The 18725-nt window shown below is 38.6% G+C and overlaps 2 protein-coding genes across 2 annotated transcripts in view; both read left to right on the forward strand.

Moving 5' to 3' along the window:
* NUP205 (nucleoporin 205) overlaps positions 1-3599 on the forward strand; it is a 74661-nt gene extending 71062 nt beyond the window's left edge. The window contains exons 40-43 of the mRNA XM_012744712.2: positions 99-222; positions 677-805; positions 1395-1468; positions 2901-3599. Coding sequence (XP_012600166.2) covers positions 99-222; positions 677-805; positions 1395-1468; positions 2901-3053 — 480 coding nt within the window. The 3' untranslated portion in view covers positions 3054-3599. The remainder of the gene's footprint in view (positions 1-98; positions 223-676; positions 806-1394; positions 1469-2900) is intronic.
* Positions 3600-7362: 3763 nt separating this feature from the next.
* Positions 7363-18269, forward strand: STMP1 (short transmembrane mitochondrial protein 1). The gene is made up of 3 exons (XM_012744759.3): positions 7363-7566; positions 16529-16582; positions 17915-18269. The coding sequence occupies exons 1-3, from the start codon at positions 7552-7554 to the stop codon at positions 17987-17989; spliced, it is 144 nt and encodes a 47-aa protein (XP_012600213.1). The 5' UTR covers positions 7363-7551; the 3' UTR covers positions 17990-18269.
* Positions 18270-18725: the final 456 nt, after the last annotated feature.

The following is an 18725-nucleotide window of genomic DNA, read 5'->3' on the forward strand; positions in this document are numbered from 1 at the left end:
TTTTGCAGCATTTACTACCCTACACTTGTGTATAGTAGACTCTCATTAAATTTTACAATTTATGCCATTCTAATACTGCTTTTGTTTCTTTCTCTTAGTTATGTCAGTCTGTGATGCCTGCTGGTGTTGATAAAATCTCCACTGCCCAGAAATATGTTCTAGCAAGACGGCGTTTGGTGAAGTTGATCAACAATCGAGCTAAACTGCTTTCCCTTTGTTCTTGTATCTTTTACGAAATCATAGACTTGAATGGTGACCTTTAAATGTAGGAACTGTTTATGTATTCTCACATTATTTGGGCACCAAAACCAGATGGGAGGGGATATAATTACTGTTAATTTTTTTCTAGTAAATGCCTGATACAGTTCCAAATCATAATTTTTATTCATACCTTTTAGAGTAGCTAGTGATACTGACAATATGTGCAGGCACTTTCTGTCTGGGCAGGAGGTAAGGACATGAGACTGCTGGCACAGCATCCCACAGTCCCCTCCTCCTTCCTCTCAGCACACCTTGCTGCTTTTTCCTTCAGTGGAAACTTACATGTCTGTTAGACTGTGGCTGTAGGTGCGTCATTAAGTGAGTGAAGTTTCTCCTTTTGTCTCCTCTTCCAAAACTGCTTTGTAAAAAATATCTGATGAGATTATTTTCCTTTAATCTGAGCTATTATATATAGTTATCATAGAGACCTGCCTGTTTATTCTTTGGCGCCATCTGGAGTATTACTTGTTACATTGCACACCCACGGATTCTCAAGATTCTTTATTTGCCTCCAAAACCTTATTTAAAAGCAGAAGACTACAAGGTAAACTCTATGCTAAAGATTAGTGAACCATAAATGCCTATAGATTTTAGTGCCTTGAAAAACTAGTTACATTTTTATTTTTTATGTTTCCAGGTTACTAAGAGTGAATTGGGTAAATCAGGAGCTATTAATACTTAGTTACTAGACATAGCTATTTCTTGCATTTTACCTTCTGTCCATGGAAATTGTGCTGAACATAAGAGTATTCTAGAGTCTGCTCATCAGCTGTTCCTCAGCTTCTTGCAGTTAAGGGCTGACCTAGCTCCAGAGTCCTCTGGTCACAAGTAATTCTCTAAAAGTGGAAGTGGGTCAGCTACTAGGCTGTGATTCTTATTGTTGGAGTGGGCCTCTGACCAATGAGCACGTATTAGATCCCTTATGTGGGAAGAAATAGAGAAAAACTACTGAACCCTGGCCCTGGTCCAGTGAAATGTTTCCCAGAGGCTTCCATTTGCTGAAAGTTGAAAATTGAGTCCCCAATCTTGGACCATGTTTTTCCTGATACAACTGTTTATTGCCATTCATGTTCCTCCCCTGGGTAGTAGATATGTACTTACAAAACTGGTGTGACTGTGTCTTTTATCTCTAGATTCCTTCGCCTCGGAAACCAATCTAGATTTTAGAAGTGGGCTGACTATAGTGAGCCAACATGATATAGACCAGGTAAGGTTCTATTCTAATATTTTTCCTCTTTATTAAAGGATTGCCTGGTGTGTTAAGATTATGATTTTCAGGGTTGCATATAGAGATCTGATTTGAATAGCTTGGCCACTTAACAGCTAATGTGACTTTGAACAACTTATATTCTGAGTCTGAATTTCTTCATCTAAGAAATGAGAAGGATAAATCAACCTCGGGGTTTTGTCAGAATTAAATGTGATTTCATGTATGTGAGGCTCCTAGTGTTATGCCTGGCATGTGGTAGGTATGTATTCAGCAATTGGAAGGTATTATGATCTAGAAACTTTTAATATCTTCTCATTAGCTTTGTAGAATTTTTAGGCACAAGGTATCACCCAACACTTAATTTTTCAGGAAATAATTTTATGAGATTGAGAAACAAAATAAAAATCTCATATTAAACAAATAGCAAAGTCATGTTCCTAACAAAGCAGGTGTATGATATTAGGGAAAATGAATTACAGCTAGATGTGCTACAAGGCATCTGAATGTCCTTAGCCATAATTTGATAAAGCCTCTGCTCTTTCCTAATCCCTCTTTATTGCTGCCTTTCTTAAAGCGGAAGGTTGGGTCTTCCCCAGGAAAGAGAGGTGAAGTTACAGCAGCTCCAGACCCCACCTAGCTAGATGTCATGGATACCATGCTCTCATCCTAGTCTGGACTACATTTGTCCCTTAGTGGCTTTATAAAAGGAATTCATTTTTTGGCTAGGCTTGTTTAGGAAAGCTAGTGTTAAATGGTACCATGTGCAGAATTAGCTGAAGAATAGATCATCCAGAGGATGTTTAATAATATATGTTGAAGTAATTGCTATTATTGTTTCATTTACACTGGTCTGTTATAAAACGAGAAAAAAATGCAGGATTAATAAATAATCTTACTCCATGTTGTGAAACAGAAGACAGGTAGATTTATCTAATTTTGTCCTTAATTTTAGCCTTTCTATATAACATCAGAAAGGTCCATCTGAAACTATATATGCATTCTAGAATACATATGATTCTAAAGCATATACCAGGTTTGCTCCTCTTTAGTTCTTAAACAAAAGCATGCAAATAGTTTTTTAAAAATTGCAAAATGAGGCACCCACTTGTACTAACTTCTCGTATGGCCCTTTAGGAAATGTTTTGGGTGTATATCAGTATCAACAATTGTTGCTATTTAAAGCAGATTTAAAAATTTATAATTCATAGAAGAAAGGAAACAGGAAAAAAACACTAGAATCATATCCAAAAATTCTAAGGTGGAAAATGTGAATGTTTAGTTAATTTGTACCACTTATAAAAATTCAAAAGTATTTTACATTGGAAAGACCACATTACAAAAATTCAAAGGTATTTTAAATTGGAAGATACAGACTAAAATATTTGAAACAGCAATTTTAATAATAAAATGTCATCTGTGTTACCTCTAGCTTCAGGCTGATGCCATCAATGCTTTTGGAGAATCACTACAAAAGAAACTTCTGGACATCGAAGGATTGTATTCAAAAGTTCGATCTCGATATAGTTTCATACAGGCTCTTGTCAGACGTATCCGTGGCCTGCTGAGGATATCAAGGAACTGACAGCTTGTGCTTAAACTCTTCTATGGAAGAGATGACTCGAGGAAACTGTCTCCTTTTTATAAACTAGTTAGTTTCTAAATTATGACCAAAAAATATTTTGCTATTTCTTTCTTTATATATGGACATCTTTTCTGTAAACTTCTTTGCTTGGTTCCATCCTCACTATTAAAAAATAAATACTTTTTAAAAAAACAAAACAAATACCTGCTTAGTCTTTTGAAATTTTATGTAGAAAATGATCGACATTATCAGCAATCTAACCCTTCACAGTGGAGATACTATTCTGAATGCTAAATTAAAGGAATAGTTTGGAAATTCTAATTTTTTCACCCTTTTTACCTACATTGTACTTTTATGATATTCAGGGTTACTTCATGGGGTAGAGTGGATAATAAACTATAGCCATATTCTTTTATAGAATAGTGTACCCAATACTGTGAAAAATGTATTATGGAAATATCTCAGAAAATCAAGCCATTTCTTTCCTAAAATTATTTAGCTCTTGCGTTTTTTCTTTTGTGCATATAAAATGACAATACAGTTGTCCCTTGGTATCCGAAGGGGACTGATTCTAGGATGTCCACATCCACTTGAACTTGATGTTCAAGTACATTATATAAAACTGCACAGTATTTGCATACAACCTAAGCATATCCTCCCATATGCTTTAAGTCATCTCTAGATTACTTATAATACCTAATACAATGTAAATGCTATATAGTTGTTACATTGTATTTTTAAATTTTTATTTTTTGTTGTATTGTTATATTTTTCTGAACATTTTCGATCTGCAGTTGATAGAATCTGAGAATGCAGGACCCACAGATCTAGAAGCCTATGATAATTTGCATTTTTTTCCTTAGAAATGATTATGAAATTTCTCAAATTAATCATCTGCTCATATAATTAATATGATAGTTGAGTATCCCTAGGGCAAAAAGTTTACTTAATAACCACCAATTTCTTGCCCGATTGTTTATATGTTCAAGCGATTATATCATCTGAAAGTACATTTTTCCCTTTCTTGTAGCAATTATTTCAGCATAATATATAGGAGAGACTGCTGAGAGAGAAAAGAGTCTTGACTCTCATGTAGTAGCAGAAAATTAATACTTAGTTTTGTAGTGTTGCTTTTAAAAAAATATTACAGTAAAATTTCTATGGCTTTTTAGCATCTTTTCAAAAAGGCTTTGTCAGTGTTGTATTTTGAAATTAATTCAATGTCCACTAGTTAAACATTACTTTTTAGCTAGAAAGCATCCTATTAATAAATTGAAGTCTTAGAGGGATGTGAATAAATACTTTACTGGATCCAAAATGTAGTCATAATGCCTGTTGCTCTGCTGGTCAGGGATGTGGTAATCTTTATCATCTGGGACAGGCATGAACCCAGAAATAATCAGCAAGGAGCCTGGGGCATGAAATCTAAGCATTTTATTAGGTCATTAAGTATGGAATGTCCAATTTCCTTAAGTATTAAGTTTGACAGTAGATATTTCTGACATTTCAGTTTGACACTTGTTGATTTTTTTTCTGTAATGTGAAGGTACATCGTCGGTCTTTCAAATGCACATTTTGGCTTGTGATTGTCTTTCACATTTTTTCAGGCAATTTTTGTGAAACCATAGATAAGTAAAAAATGTGTGTTATTTTTAAATATGAGTTCCATCATGGAACCAATGCAGTGCAGACAGCTCTAAATATCATCGAAGTGTTTGGAAAGGATGTGGCTAATGAATGCACAGTACGCTGATGGTTTGAGAAGTTCCACTCTGGTGATTTTAATTTTGAAGTGAGCCCATGTGGGTGACCCGAGACCAAGGTGGATAATGATGAACTGAAAGGTGTAGTGGAAGCATATCCATCTCAACCTATGCATGCGTGCATTAGCATTACGGTTTGATATTACTATTCCAACACTATTGGACCATTTGAAACAAATTGGCAAGGTAAAGAAACTGGACAGATGGATACCACATGAATTAAACGAGCGTCAGAAGAGAAATCGGCTAGAAGCTTGCCTTCTTTGCTGCCACCACAAAGGCAAACCATTTATACACCATATTATTACATGTGATGAAAAATAAATTTTTTGCCAATTGCAAGTATTCAGCACAATGGCTGGATAAAGATGAAGTGCCAAAACACAGTCCAAAACCAAATATTCATCAGAAAAAGCTAATGGTGTCTATTTGGTGGTACAGTGCTGGTATTATCCCCCACAGCTTCGTGAAACCTGGTCAATGGATTACGGTGGATGCCTACTGCAACCAATTGGATGAAATGATGAGGATGCTTGTGATTAAGCAGCTGAGACTGGTCAATAGAGACAGGCTAATTACTCTTGCAAGACCACATGTTGCAAAAAAAATAGTGCTGCTCAAACTACAGAGGCTGGACTTGGAAACTCTCTGTCATCCATCATATTCACAAGACCTTGTACCAACTGACTGCCACGTCCAGGGTTTGGAACACTTCTTGCAAAGGAAAATACTCAATTCTCAACAAGGTGTGGAAAATACCTTTTGCAATTTCATTGCCACTCGATTTCTAGGCTGCTTTGCTGCAGGTATAAACAACCTACCCTTAAGATGGCAAAATTATGTTGAAAGTTTAGGCACACACTTTAATTGTACCACTTCTTGTTTGGGATATGATAAACTACACTTTTGATTTGAAATCGGACATTTCATATTTAATTACCTAATATAAACTTCTGAAGTGTGAAGCCTTCCCAACAGGAGAAAGATATTAGCCATATTTGGAATTAAGATTTTGGATTTACTAAGCTTCATTGCCTTGTTTTCTAATCAATTTTTCCAAAATTACAGCTGACTGGAAGGATCAGTTTGGGCAGTGGAGGAGTTTGTGGGAGGCGGTGGCAGGAAGGACTGCAGGTGCATTGCATTGGTGACCAGAAATGGTGTTTGTATGAAACAGCCAGGACAGGCTAGCACAGAGGGCCTGCCTCTGTTCCTGGGGCATTCTGTACCCTGGGACATTGGAGAGAGGGCACTCTTCAGCAAAGCAAAGTAAAGGGGATAAAACCAGGATTTAGGCATTTTTGCTTTGAAGAGTTTTAGCATGTAAAGAGTAGGTTCCTTTATTCCTCAACAATACTAAATAAATGCAGGATTTTAATTGGTTGTTTCTACTGAGTTAATCAGTTTCGTTGGGTTAGAATATCAAAAGCGTACATATCCTCTTCCTAGTCATGACTCCTGTAGTTTTGATAAATTGGTAACATAGAAATTATAATATCCAAACTTTATCTGAACTGTAATAGCTGTTGATACCCAACCAGCCTTTTCCAGATATTTAGTTGTTTTCCCATCTTGAAAAATTTTGAATCTTAAGAATTGGAAGAAAAGTACAACGAACCCATATACTTTTCACCTAGATTCACTAGTTGTCCACAGTTTGCACATTTGCTTTTTAATATGTTTATGTACTGGTTTTCTTTAAGTTGTGGACATCATGACACTTTATCCCTAAATATTTTAGCAAGTAAGAACTGTATTTTCTTTCCTAATCACAATACCATTATAACATTCAAGGCATTTGACAAAAAATACAAAATTCCTAATATTCTGTCCATATTAAAATTTCCTCAATTGTCCCCGGAATGTTCTTTAGAACTTTTTTGACCCAGGATCCAATAATTAAGAATAACACATTACATTTAGTTACCTCTTTAATTACCTTTATTAATAAAACGGTTCCTTGCCTTTTTGGAGAGTAAGGGGCTTTTATAACTGATATTTTTTAGCTCTTTTGAAAAAGAACCCACAATTTGTTTTCTTTTGATGAGATTCCGCTTAAATATTTTTGGCTCGAATAGAATTGTACCGGTGATACTGTGCATCAGGAGGTATGTATCAGTCCGCACCAGACATGTGACCATCATTTATTGATCCTTCACATTATCTTATTTGGTCCCCACAACAGCTGACCCAGGGGCTTGCGTTAGCCCCATTTACAGAGGTGGAAACCAAACCTCAAGAAAGGTTAGTGGCTTGCTCATGGCTGACAGGTGATGCAAGGCAATTATGACTTCTATCATTGTTCCTTAACTGAGATTACACAGCACACACCTGTGGAGCTTTGACAAATACTAGCCTCCTTTTCTCCCCTGCAGAGTCCTATGTTGCAAAAGCTCCCGGGCCATACAGCTGCACACCTTGGGATGGGACAGGAGCCCCTAAGCCTGCGCACCTAGGGATGGGACTCCTGCCTTATCCCGTCCTTCTAGGCCAGGGAGCCCTAAGCCAGGTTATGCCCCAGAATCATCCGCAGGCAGCTCCAGGATGCGAGCCCTGCGCGCTCCGCCAGGGGACGCTGGGACGCTGTGAGCTGCTTCCGGTGCCGGTGTGGAAGAAGGAGACGTGCAGGGCGTGACCCGGAAGTTGACGGTGGGTTCCGCCCCTCGCGCTGGGGTGGCAGGCTCGGACCGGCCGGCGGAGCTGCAGCCTCACTTAGCGCCCTCCTCGTCGACATCATGCTCCAGTTCCTGGTGAGTGGAGCTGCCGAGGACAGGGCCTGCGGCTTGGGGTTCGCCTCGGGACCCTCTTTCCCCTCGAGGCGGCCTTGGCCGGGGGACGTGGGCGTAGTTCCCGCCGTCCCCTCAGCCCCCGCGCCTGGTCAGCGCCTCTCAGGGTGGCCGGTGGGGTTTTCTTCCTGCCTCCCTATAAAACCCTTTGCCAGTACTTTTCTGCAGCTGTCGAAGTCCCTAAAAGTTTGAAGTGTCAGACAGTATGCGTCTTCAAAGCTACTTGCTGTGTGCCGCGCCCTGCGTTCATTGTGTAATCCTCGTATTAAAGCTTGTGTGGTCCTTAATGACTTTTCGTGGTCGACTCCCTTTCTGCGCTCCTGACGTAGACACAGACCCTGTCCCTGTCTCAGAGCTCTGCTGTTCGGCATATTTAGAAGGTAGGAGGGCGGGAGGGCCAGGAATAAACCTTAAATTAGCCGTCGCACTAGTCAGAGTTAGAGGCTTAGCGAGCCCTCATCAGACCTCTCAGACTTGAGAAGTGAGTCAGTCGCTGGTATACAAGTAATTTTTCCCAAAGTGAGTAAGCGTGAGTAAGCAGATTATTTTTCATGGCTCCTTATTTGAGTTGAAAACGAGTTTTCTGGCAAAACTCAATATATTTCAAGGATTGCCTGGTGGAAGTTCCAGGAAGATTTGCCAGTCAGATTTTCAAGTGAAAGTTTTTCTACCAAGTTTTTGTGCGTTCAAAACTTGATGCTTTTGATCCCTAATTCTTATAAGAGGCAGATATTCTAGTATTTTTCAGATGTTCAGTGGAGTTCTGTTGCTCTGGAAATGAGATTCTTTCCCAAATGCTTTATTTTTTTTTTATCAAAGAAATTAAAACCCAAAACGTGTCCCTTTGTCCTCTTGAAAGATGGTAATTGGCTGTGAAATCCAGTGAGTCAAAAGAATATCCTTGACCCAAACTGCCCAACTAAGACAGGGCTGCTCCTTTGCCTTTGAGAGTTTCTCCAGTGTCTTTACCAGGTGTTAGCTTGAGAGTTAGGAATTACAGTCATTTACTTGCAGGAAACAGTAGGGTAAAAGCAGTATCACTTAGCCCCAAGTGTAGGGTGATGTAATTGAACCACCTACATCTGTTGCTCATTGATAAACTGAGAGGACATGATTCATTTACAATCAACTTTTTAAGTTATTTTGCAGAATAGGTTTATTTGGTGTTGGAATAAACTTTTAGCTGTGTGGAAACATGGATTTTGATTTGAGAATTCAGAATTCTCAGCATTTAAGCAGAGATACTGAAGCTATCCATTCAGTTCCTGGCTTGGAAGTAACTGGAGCACTCATGTTCTCTCACCTTCTGGTCTCCTACATTTCCTTTGTTTTCTTTTTTTTTTTTTTTTTTTTTTTTTGAGACAGAGTCTCACTTTGTTGCTCAGGCTAGAGTGAGTGCCGTGGCGTCAGCCTGGCTCACAGCAACCTCAATCTCCGGGGCTCAGCGATCCTACTGCCTCAGCCTCCTGAGTAGCTGGGACTACAGGCATGCGCCACCATGCCCGGCTAATTTTTTGTATATATATTTTTAGTTGGTCAATTAATTTATTTCTATTTTTGGTAGAGACAGGGTCTCGCTCAGGCTGGTTTCGAACTCCTGACCTCGAGCAATCCGCCCGCCTCGGCCTCCCAAAGTGCTAGGATTACAGGCGTGAGCCACCGCGCCCGGCCTCCTACATTTCCTTTGAAAATAGTATATACTTTTCACAGTGATTCCACCTCTGTCAAATGATTCACTACCACTGTGAAGTGGGGCATGTCTGTCTGTTTTCAGTCATCTCATCTATAAAACAATGACCATCATGTCCTAGTATTTAAGAGGTTAGACTTCAGAATCAGACTTCTGGGTTTGAACCCTACCTCCATCATTTTCACGCTGTGGAAGCTTGGGCAGATTATTTAAATTTCCTATGCTTCAATTTCCACATCTGAAAATGGGAACTCACCTCATGGTTTCGTTGTGAGGATTAAAAATAACACATTAAAGTACTTAAAAACAGTGACACTTAACAAGGATTTAGATATCATTTGTTTTTTCTTTTGCAGGTGTCAATTGAACTCTGGTTTAGTTTCTTCTCAGAAATGGGAATTAGCTTCCCTCAGAAGGGTAGGTTATGAGAAAGGTTTGGAAGTGATGGAACAGTCACAAGTTAAGCATGTACATTGTCATCACTCATTTTGGAACCCTCTAAGATGTTTCTTACAGTTGTTCATCCAGCACAATTTGAAAACCAGCATATTTAATTGTGTTTATATATTCCTTCCATTTTTCATTCTTCTTCCAATTAAAATATTCACCCGTTGTCCCTGTATTGACACCTTGTTCCTGTGATTTTGCTGCATAAACTTAATTGTAGTATTGTTTAGCTACAGCTATTTTAAGGATGCTTTGAAAGAGTAGCCTATTACAAAGATGTACAAAGGCACTGCTGGGGCCTTTGTGCACACTGCCTGTGGTACTATTCCTGGTAATCTGTTGCTTTTCTTACCTCTTGAAGTCCCCAGCACTTGGTACTCTTAAATTATGTCATCTTTAATCCCTTCTCCCTTGGCTTTGGGATCCCGTATCTCAAGTACTTTCCAATATTCTTTCACATTATAACACATCAGAATTATTTTTATAGAGGACCTGCACAGAATGAAGGTGACAAGCTCTGGGTGCGAATAGCTCCAAGGGCTGAGAGAAGCATATCTGGGTATACCAGTTGGGGAACTGCTCTATCTAATCTCTCTTGTTTTTACTGGCTGCTTCTCCCTGCTTCTTGGTTACTGTGTGTTGCTCAAGAGTCAGTCCTTTATCCTCTGCTCTTCTCTCCCAACCCACCCTCAGTGAGTGTGTTGCTTGTCATGCTGTCACCTTTCACCTCTTTGCAGACAGCTTCCAAAACTGAGTCCTTTTCTCTGAGTTCCAGTTCCTGGCACCAGCTGCCAACTGAACATTTCTGGTCTTACCCTCCATTTCAGACTCCACATGTCTGGCCCTGCTACCTCCCCCCTCCCCATCCCCTACGCCACACCTAACTTTTTTCTTTGTTCCCCTGCCCTGAGTCTCTCAAATTTGAAATGTTGACATAATCTTTATTTCTCTCCTTCATTTCCCATGTCATTTTCCCACCATGTACCTGGCATGTATATTTACCTGCTGTTTAATCTTGGGCAAGTTACTTAACTGCTCTGTGCCTCAGTTTCCTCAACATAAACTGGGCAATAATGGGGTCTGCTTTATAAGGCTGTGAAGAACATGAATTAATTCATGAGAAAAGAGAGTGCTACCTTGTGCGTAGTAAGCACTCAGAAAATGTTAGCTATTGTTTTAAGCCATTAAGTCTCCATTAATCACCTTATGAAGAGTTCTCTGTATGTTCCCACTGCCAACTTCACAGAGTACGTCTTTTTTACTTTACCCTCAGACTAGCTGGTGTAGAATTGTAGATTGTGAGTTGGAAGACGGTTCTCTAGTACAGCTAACATGCTGATGCTTCAGTCTTCACTACTAAGGGGCATCCCGTTTATGTTTAGTAATCTCCACTTACAATAGGCTCATCATTTCCTCTGGTAATCTCTTTCATTTTTGGTTGGTGTCCCCTTACCTAGTTCTGCTCCTTGATGTGAAAGAGCAATTCTTATCAACCTGAGAATCTTTTACATAGTCAACATTGTCTTGGCACTTCTCTCAACCCCTCCCATCATCCCCTTCTGTCTTGTCTTTAGGCTAAACATTTCTACTTCTTCCATCCATTCTTCATGATTTCAAGTTTATGTGGTTACACTTCTGTAAATATGGCACTGATAAGCCATAGCAAAGCAGGGCTATTGCTTCTAGTTCTGTACGTATCCTGTGTTGTCCTTGGTTCTGTCCTTCCCTCTTGCAGCTGCCTTTCCTCTTACAGCTGCCCTCATGCAGCTGCCAATGATAGAGGATCAAGATTAATTGCCTTACTCACGTGCTCAGAAACTGTCAGTGGCCCCTGCATCCATCCTTCTACATCAAATCATAACCACTTTCACTTGATTTTGCTAATCTGGCTTCACTTTCCATTCCCACTGCCCTTCAACAGAGAGTCCTATTTTAGATTGGGTAGGCTAATCTTTCTGATCCATAACCAACCTGTGGACCTTCTTGTGTTCATACCTTCCCACATGGTTTTCCCTTTATCCTGCTTTGTCTTCCTCACTACTCCTTGTGGACCAACTTCTATCTTTTTTCGTGAGGCCTTCCTGATGACTTTAGCTCCTGAAATCTTCACACCATTATGTCTTTATACTATTATGATCCATCTTCCCATTTATTTAGGTCTCATAATGTTTTTCATCAGTGTTTTTAACTTCTGAGTAATCTTGCACCTACTTTGTTATATTTATTTTTGATACTTTTTTTTTAATTTCTAGGTACTTTTTAGTTTTCTGTTGTAAGTGGTGACCTTTTTAAAATTACATTTTCAAATTAGTTGTTGCCATTGTATAGAAATGCTAATAATTTTCATGTATTGATTTTGTATCCAGCAGTCTTGCCTATCTCTTAAGTCGTTTGCAGATACAGTTGGAAGTGAACCAATGAAGTTTACTGAGAAGACAGTCATGTCTTCAGTGAAGGCAAATATTGAGAGTTTTGTGTTCTTTTTACATTTTTATTACTCTTATTTGTCCATCTTCCCTTTCATTATGTAAACTGGGATTTTGAGTTGAAGTCATGAGAGTGAACATTCTCATTTTGTTTCTGCTTTTAGTGGAAATGCTTCTCAAATTTTAGTATGGTATTTGTAATGTTTTCTAACAGGTTAAGGAAATTCCCTTCTATTTCCTGTTTAAGAGTTTGGCTGGGCTCACACCTATAATCTCAGCACTTTGGAAGGCTGAGATAGGAGGATGGCTTGAGGTCAGGAGTTCAAGACCAGCCTGAGCAAGAGCAAGACCCTGTATCTACAAAAATAAAAAAATTATCCAGGCGTGGTAGCACATGTCTGTAGTCCCAGCTACTTGGGAAGCTGAGGCAGGAGGATTGCTTGAGTCCAGCAGTTTGAGGTTGCAGTGAGCTATAAGGAAGCCACTGGCCTCTACCCAGGGTGAGACAAGACTCTGTCTCAAAAAACAAAAAGTAAGTTTTTACTGTGACTAGCTATGGAATTTTGTCATCGTATTTCTTCATCTGATGATTATATGATTTTTCTCCTTTAATATGTTAATATGAATTACATTAGTAGATTTCTAATACAAAGCACTTAAACTATGTGGTCCATTGAGACCATCACTTGGTGATGTGTTGTATTGTATTGCTGCACCTTCATGTGGTTTAGTCTTGGCTTTCTAGAATAGATCATAAAATCCATGGGAAGAAGCACTATACCTTATACTTACATTTTCCAAGCATGTGGCTTAGTTTTAGGACCTGTAAGGCACTTAGTCAATACCTTGTGAATGATTTCATTTATTTAATTTTAGATCTTCCTCTTTTGCCTCATTGCTACTCTCAGATAGTCATAAAATATTTGAATATTTAAATTGGCTTCTTTGAGAACAGGCAAACCAGTTCTACCTCTGCACTGGCGGACTTTTTCATGAATGTCCCTGTTTCATTTCCCGGCTCAATGAAAGCATTAAAAGCTCCCCTCCCCCCCTTCATTCTCTAAGGAAGATTATTGAATATAAAACCTAGCTTACCTCTTAAAAACCTGCTTCTCTGTGGTGGTAAGTAGAAGGGATATAGGTTATATCCTCAGCAAATTTTCATTCTAATGTATAGAATGTGGGTTTTATTATTACTTGAAGCAGTTGTTAAACACATTTGATGATGATCTCTACACCAAGTTTAAAGACTTAAGACACAAAAAAGGGTGAATTTTTTTCTGCCTCCTTGGAATAAAGAAATCTTCTGCTTCTCTAGCTGAGTCTAAAATTAAGAAATAAAATAATTTTTGGTTTTCTTGTCAGTGTGTAGATTTTGTCACTGCAGACTACATCATTTTTGGGTTGGCTAGACTGATCTTACCTTTTTGAATGCTAGTTGTAGCTATATTTACTAAATAAAATGAGATTATTTTTAGATTTCTTAAACCCTTGTCAGAAAATATAGTTGAGAATCTATGTCATAACTTGGGTGTGTGTCATTTTTGAAAATCTAATTTGATGAGTCATATTTCAGATATTTGTCAGATACTTTGAGTTATTGTCAACTACTTTGGGTTATTGTCAGGAGCCATCCCCAGATAAAAATTGTGCTTTATTTGCTGATCTGTGTGTGCAACTTTTTGATTAGGGAAGGGTTGAGCACATGATGACAATAGTCAGTTTGCTTTGGAGTTGGCTTTCTTTTCAAGAGTTAGTGCTTTTTTAGGCTGGGTGTCACCTGGTGGCTCTATTAGAGAGGGTGTGATAGGAATGTATTTCGTGTCAGGCTTGGGAAGAAGGCATTGCGCTGTCTTCTCTGCAGGGGATATTATGGGGTGACCATGTGGTATGGAGGGGGTACTATGCTGATGGCATCCAGCTTACAGAGCTTCTGGTGAGGCTTCCAGGTCTTGGCCTGGAAAAGAAGTTAAGCATTCTTGGCTTGCAGAAAGGTTTCAGACTCATTCAAGACCTTCTATAATCTGGCTTCGGTCTGACTTCTCAGGCTCAATGTTCTTCAGATTTAATTTTTTTTCTGTGTAAACTTGCTTATTGACCATGCCATGAACAATATACTGTATATGCTTTTCCGGCTTCATGCATTTTCCCTAACATTTCTCTTAATGAGTAACATTTTTCTTCTTATAATGTGTATTTAATTTTACAATATGTATTTAATTTTACCCCATTCATTGGTAGATCTGGTAGTTTTCTGAAACTGGAATTGGATCTAACTTGTCTAGAGGCACATGGTTTTTGTTTTGTTTCATGTTTTAAAATAACCACTAGTTTTTCATGTGCCCTGATGCCTGGTGAAATTACCAAACTGAAGCCAGATTAGATATGCCATATTTATTTTGAGACACACATGGTAAGAACTAGGAATCTTAGAATGTTGGAGCGGCAACATTACAGGTGGAGTAATGTTTTATAAATCAGGAAGCTCAAATCAGCAGTCTTCCAGAGAGGTAAGTGTCTTGCCTAAAGGCACACAGCTAGATAGTGGTGGAACCAGAACTGGTTTATTGTTTTTGAAATTTTATCAGTCCCATGTTCTTTCTATTTGGTGTTAGAGCTAATATTTTCATGCGATTTTTTTCTCTTAAGCAAATTTAATACTCTCTCTGGATTTGGAAAACCTCTGCCTATCTGGTTTCAATCCATAAAAGTGAAAAAAAATCATTCTTCTCAGTGCTGTGTTGGTAAAAATATGATTTTGCAAGAGGTGTTTAATTAATCGCATGATCAGAAAATGGTGTATGATTAGAGACTAGATAGTCTCTTTTGTGTTTCTTAATTTGCTAACAACAAACCAATTTAAATTATGCTTTTGGTGTCTCAAGCTTAGTTAGCTTACAGCTCAGTAAGGACCCAGTTGTATTCTGTTCCTCCATATGCACCTTTAACTTGAAGATAAGGTTTGACCATGCCAAGTGTGATTGATGGTGTTAAGTGCCATACTTTTTCTGTTTTAACCTCTTTGCTGCACATTGATTAAATATGAGCAACACTGATTAAACAAAATGACGAAAAAAGTAGATGCTAGTTTGAATTTGTAAAGTTAGAAATTAGGCTTCAGTTAGAGGCTCTTATTTAGGAGTAAAATAGGGAGTTACCATCATTAAAACTCAAAGCTAAGGAGCCTTAGTCCTTTTGGTATATAAGGAGTACTCTAAATTTTCTTGAAGTAGTTCTTGTTCAGAAAAATAGTCACTAATGAGAAAAACATTCATAGTTCTTTAAAAATCATGCCTGTCTCTGTTGTCACTGAGTTAGAGCTGTGTTTTCCATAGACCTTCAGTGTCCTGCTTGTTAGACTTTACCCATGGCAGAGTGCCATGCTGTATGTACTCTCAGTGGTATGTCAGAGTTCCCAATTCTTTTCTGTCATCATGTATTTTGGTTTTTGAGTGGGTATCTAATGTAAGTTGTCCTGGACTCCTTGTTGTGAATGAACTAGGACAAGTCCCTTCCCATATAGGGCCTCAAGTTGTTCTTTTGAAATGGAGAGATTCAACTGTGAATATGATCTAAGATCCTATGATTGAACTGAATACTTATTAAATTGAATAATTTTTATTTGGTTTAGAGAGGAATAACAATACCCATAACCAAAAAAAGACAAAAAAATTACAGCATTCAATAACAAAAATCTGAACTATGGCTTGGGTTTCTAGAACTTGTAGTCAAGAATTTATGGGGATTTTGAGGAGATAAGGAAAATTTTTTTTTTTTTTTTCTGAGACATAGTCTCGCTTTGTTGCCCAGGCTAGAGTGAGTGCCGTGGCGTCAGCCTAGCTCACAGCAACCTCAAACTCCTGGGCTCAAGCAATCCTCCTGCCTCAGCCTCCCAAGTAGCTGGGACTACAGGCATTCGCCACCATGCCCGGCTAATTTTTTGTATATATATTAGTTGGCCAATTAATTTTCTTTCTATTTATAGTAGAGACGGGGTCTCGCTCTTGCTCAGGCTGGTTTCGAACTCCTGACCTCGAGCAATCCGCCCGCCTCGGCCTCCCAGAGAGCTAGGATTACAGGCATGAGCCACCGCGCCCAGCCTAGATAAGGAAAATTTAGGGTAGATTTTTTCAGTGCCACCATTTATTACTTTTGTATGCTCTTTAACCTTTTGGGAGGGTAATTCTGTGTTTATAGGAGAAAATTGTGAATCTCATGTTGTACATAGTCCTAGAGTGGACTCTAGGGTCTTCTAACTTCCCAGAGCTCTTAGGAACAAGGTATTGTCTATGTATTTTGTTTTGGCATCACACCGGCACAGTACTTGCTATGCAGCATAACTCTTCCTGTTCTGTTCTTTCAGCTTGGATTTACTTTGGGCAACGTGGTTGGAATGTATCTGGCTCAGAACTATGACGTAAGTGACCGTATCCACAACCTCCTCGATTCCATATAACTCTTTTAGTGTGACTTTTCTTTGTTGAAGTAAGGTGTGCCTTCCAGCATATATGAGGTCTATAGGTCTGAGGAAAAAGTACTGAATATTGTATAAAGGTTTTCCATTGTTTGAAAAAATAATCCAACTCACAGAAGTGTCTGTCCTCCATATCACCACAAGAGGGCAAAATCCCATCAGTTTAGGTATTCTCTAGATGATCCTAAGTTGTGCTCATTAGCCTAGTGTAATATAAGTTGGGTTCTTAAAAGTTTGTAGAAGGTTAGAGTATCATTGGGTCTTTAAAAAAAAAAAAAAAGTTTGTAGAAGGCCGGGCGCGGTGGCTCACACCTGTAATCCTAGCACTCTGGGAGGCCAAGGCGAGCAGATCAGTTGAGCTCAGGAGTTCGAGACCAAACTGAACAAGAATGAGACCCTGTCTCTACTAAAAGTAGAAAGAAATTAGCTGGACAACTAAAAACATATAGAAATTAGCCGAGCATGGTGGTGCATGCCTATAGTCCCAGCTACTTGGGAGGCTAAGGCAGGAGGATTACTTGAGCCCAGAGGTTTGAGGTTGCTGTGAGCTAGGCTGATGCCAGAGCACTCTAGCCCAGGCAACAGAGTGAGACTCTGTATATAAAAAAAAAATTCTATGGAAAATCATGTGATAAGTGAGAATGTAAAGATTAATTGGATAATCTTTTCAGCCTCCCTAGCCAGTAGTGGAGATAACTGAGAATTTTGGAGATGCATTTATATAATGTGGCACATTTAAGGAGGACAGAGTTTTGTGAAGTGCGGAGTTTGTATTAATCTCACCTTATGGAGCAGGAAATTGAAAACCAGGTGGTACAACTGCCCATGAATGGGGATCCTGGAATGGTGTTTTAGAAAGACAAACAAGGGAAACATGGTATTCACTTTTGGTTTGTTTTGTAGTATAGCTTTTAGTTATGACAAAGGGAATTCCTTTTGTCAACCTTTGTTTCAGTCATATCAGTTGCTAGGCAGGGGCTTTTTTAATTTATATCACATTTATTGTCTATATGTACAACTTTTACTTGGCACTCAGTTGAGGACTTAAGTGAGTAATATAAAAGTAGAAGTTGGAATCTGGCTTTCAGAGAGAGAGCATACTTATCGTACAACTTCTAATATCTTTTGTATGCAGTTATGAGGTTAAGAAATATTTAGTAGGTCTGTTTCAGAGGAAAATGAAACTTCTAAAACCATTTATCTTTGGAGGAAGAGAAGTTAAAAGAATATTGATTAGGTAGATGCAAAATTATAATAATCTTTTTTCTTTTAAAGGTACCAAACCTGGCTAAAAAATTTGAAGAAATAAAAAAGGACTTGGATGCCAAGAAGAAACCTCCTAGTTCATGAGGCCGACTCCAGGACTGCCTTCTGGACACACAGAGTCTCCTGCTCTCGAGGGCCTCCTTTACCTTCTGAACCAAAAGCCTTTGTTTTCATCTCTAGCCTCGTGATTTTCTTCTTTGCTAGACCCCGTGTTACCATAGAGCAAAAATGGGGCCCCAGATTAAGAAACTACCCTTACGTGTCCAACATCCTCACCTCCTCCCATATCCTCCTTCCAGCTACATGGGACGTTCTAGGACTGGAATTATGGTGCTCGATTAGTAAACATGACCTTTAATGAGTAGTCTCTTCCTTATTCTTTGAGATTTCTATTCTACTACCTTTCATCAGAAGAAAAATGAATGAGTTTTATATAGCTGATCAGGTACAAATAATACTGATTTCACAGTTTAGCCATTATAATGGGTGCTTGTTAAACATTTGGTACTAAATTATATTGTTCCAAAGTAATTAAAATTAATATCTAGAAGCCAGTTTCTGGCGAATTATCCATTTATTTTATACTATTGTTAGGCAGCTCCATAGTTACTAATTTAACCAGTAAATCAATTTGCTATTCATTAACTGAGAAACTATATTTTGAGAATCCTGTCAGGAACTGGGGAGTTTAAATATATGCAAAATAATAGTCTTTTTTCCAGTAGCAGTCTGTTGAGTGTGCATGTTTTTCCTTAATGATGTATTGATCTAACTCTTTTTCTTCAAAAGAATTATACTTGGGATTACTGGTACATTTGAC

This window comes from Microcebus murinus, chromosome 9 (genome assembly GCF_040939455.1).
Source record: "Microcebus murinus isolate Inina chromosome 9, M.murinus_Inina_mat1.0, whole genome shotgun sequence".
Classification (NCBI taxonomy): Eukaryota; Metazoa; Chordata; class Mammalia; order Primates; family Cheirogaleidae; genus Microcebus; species Microcebus murinus.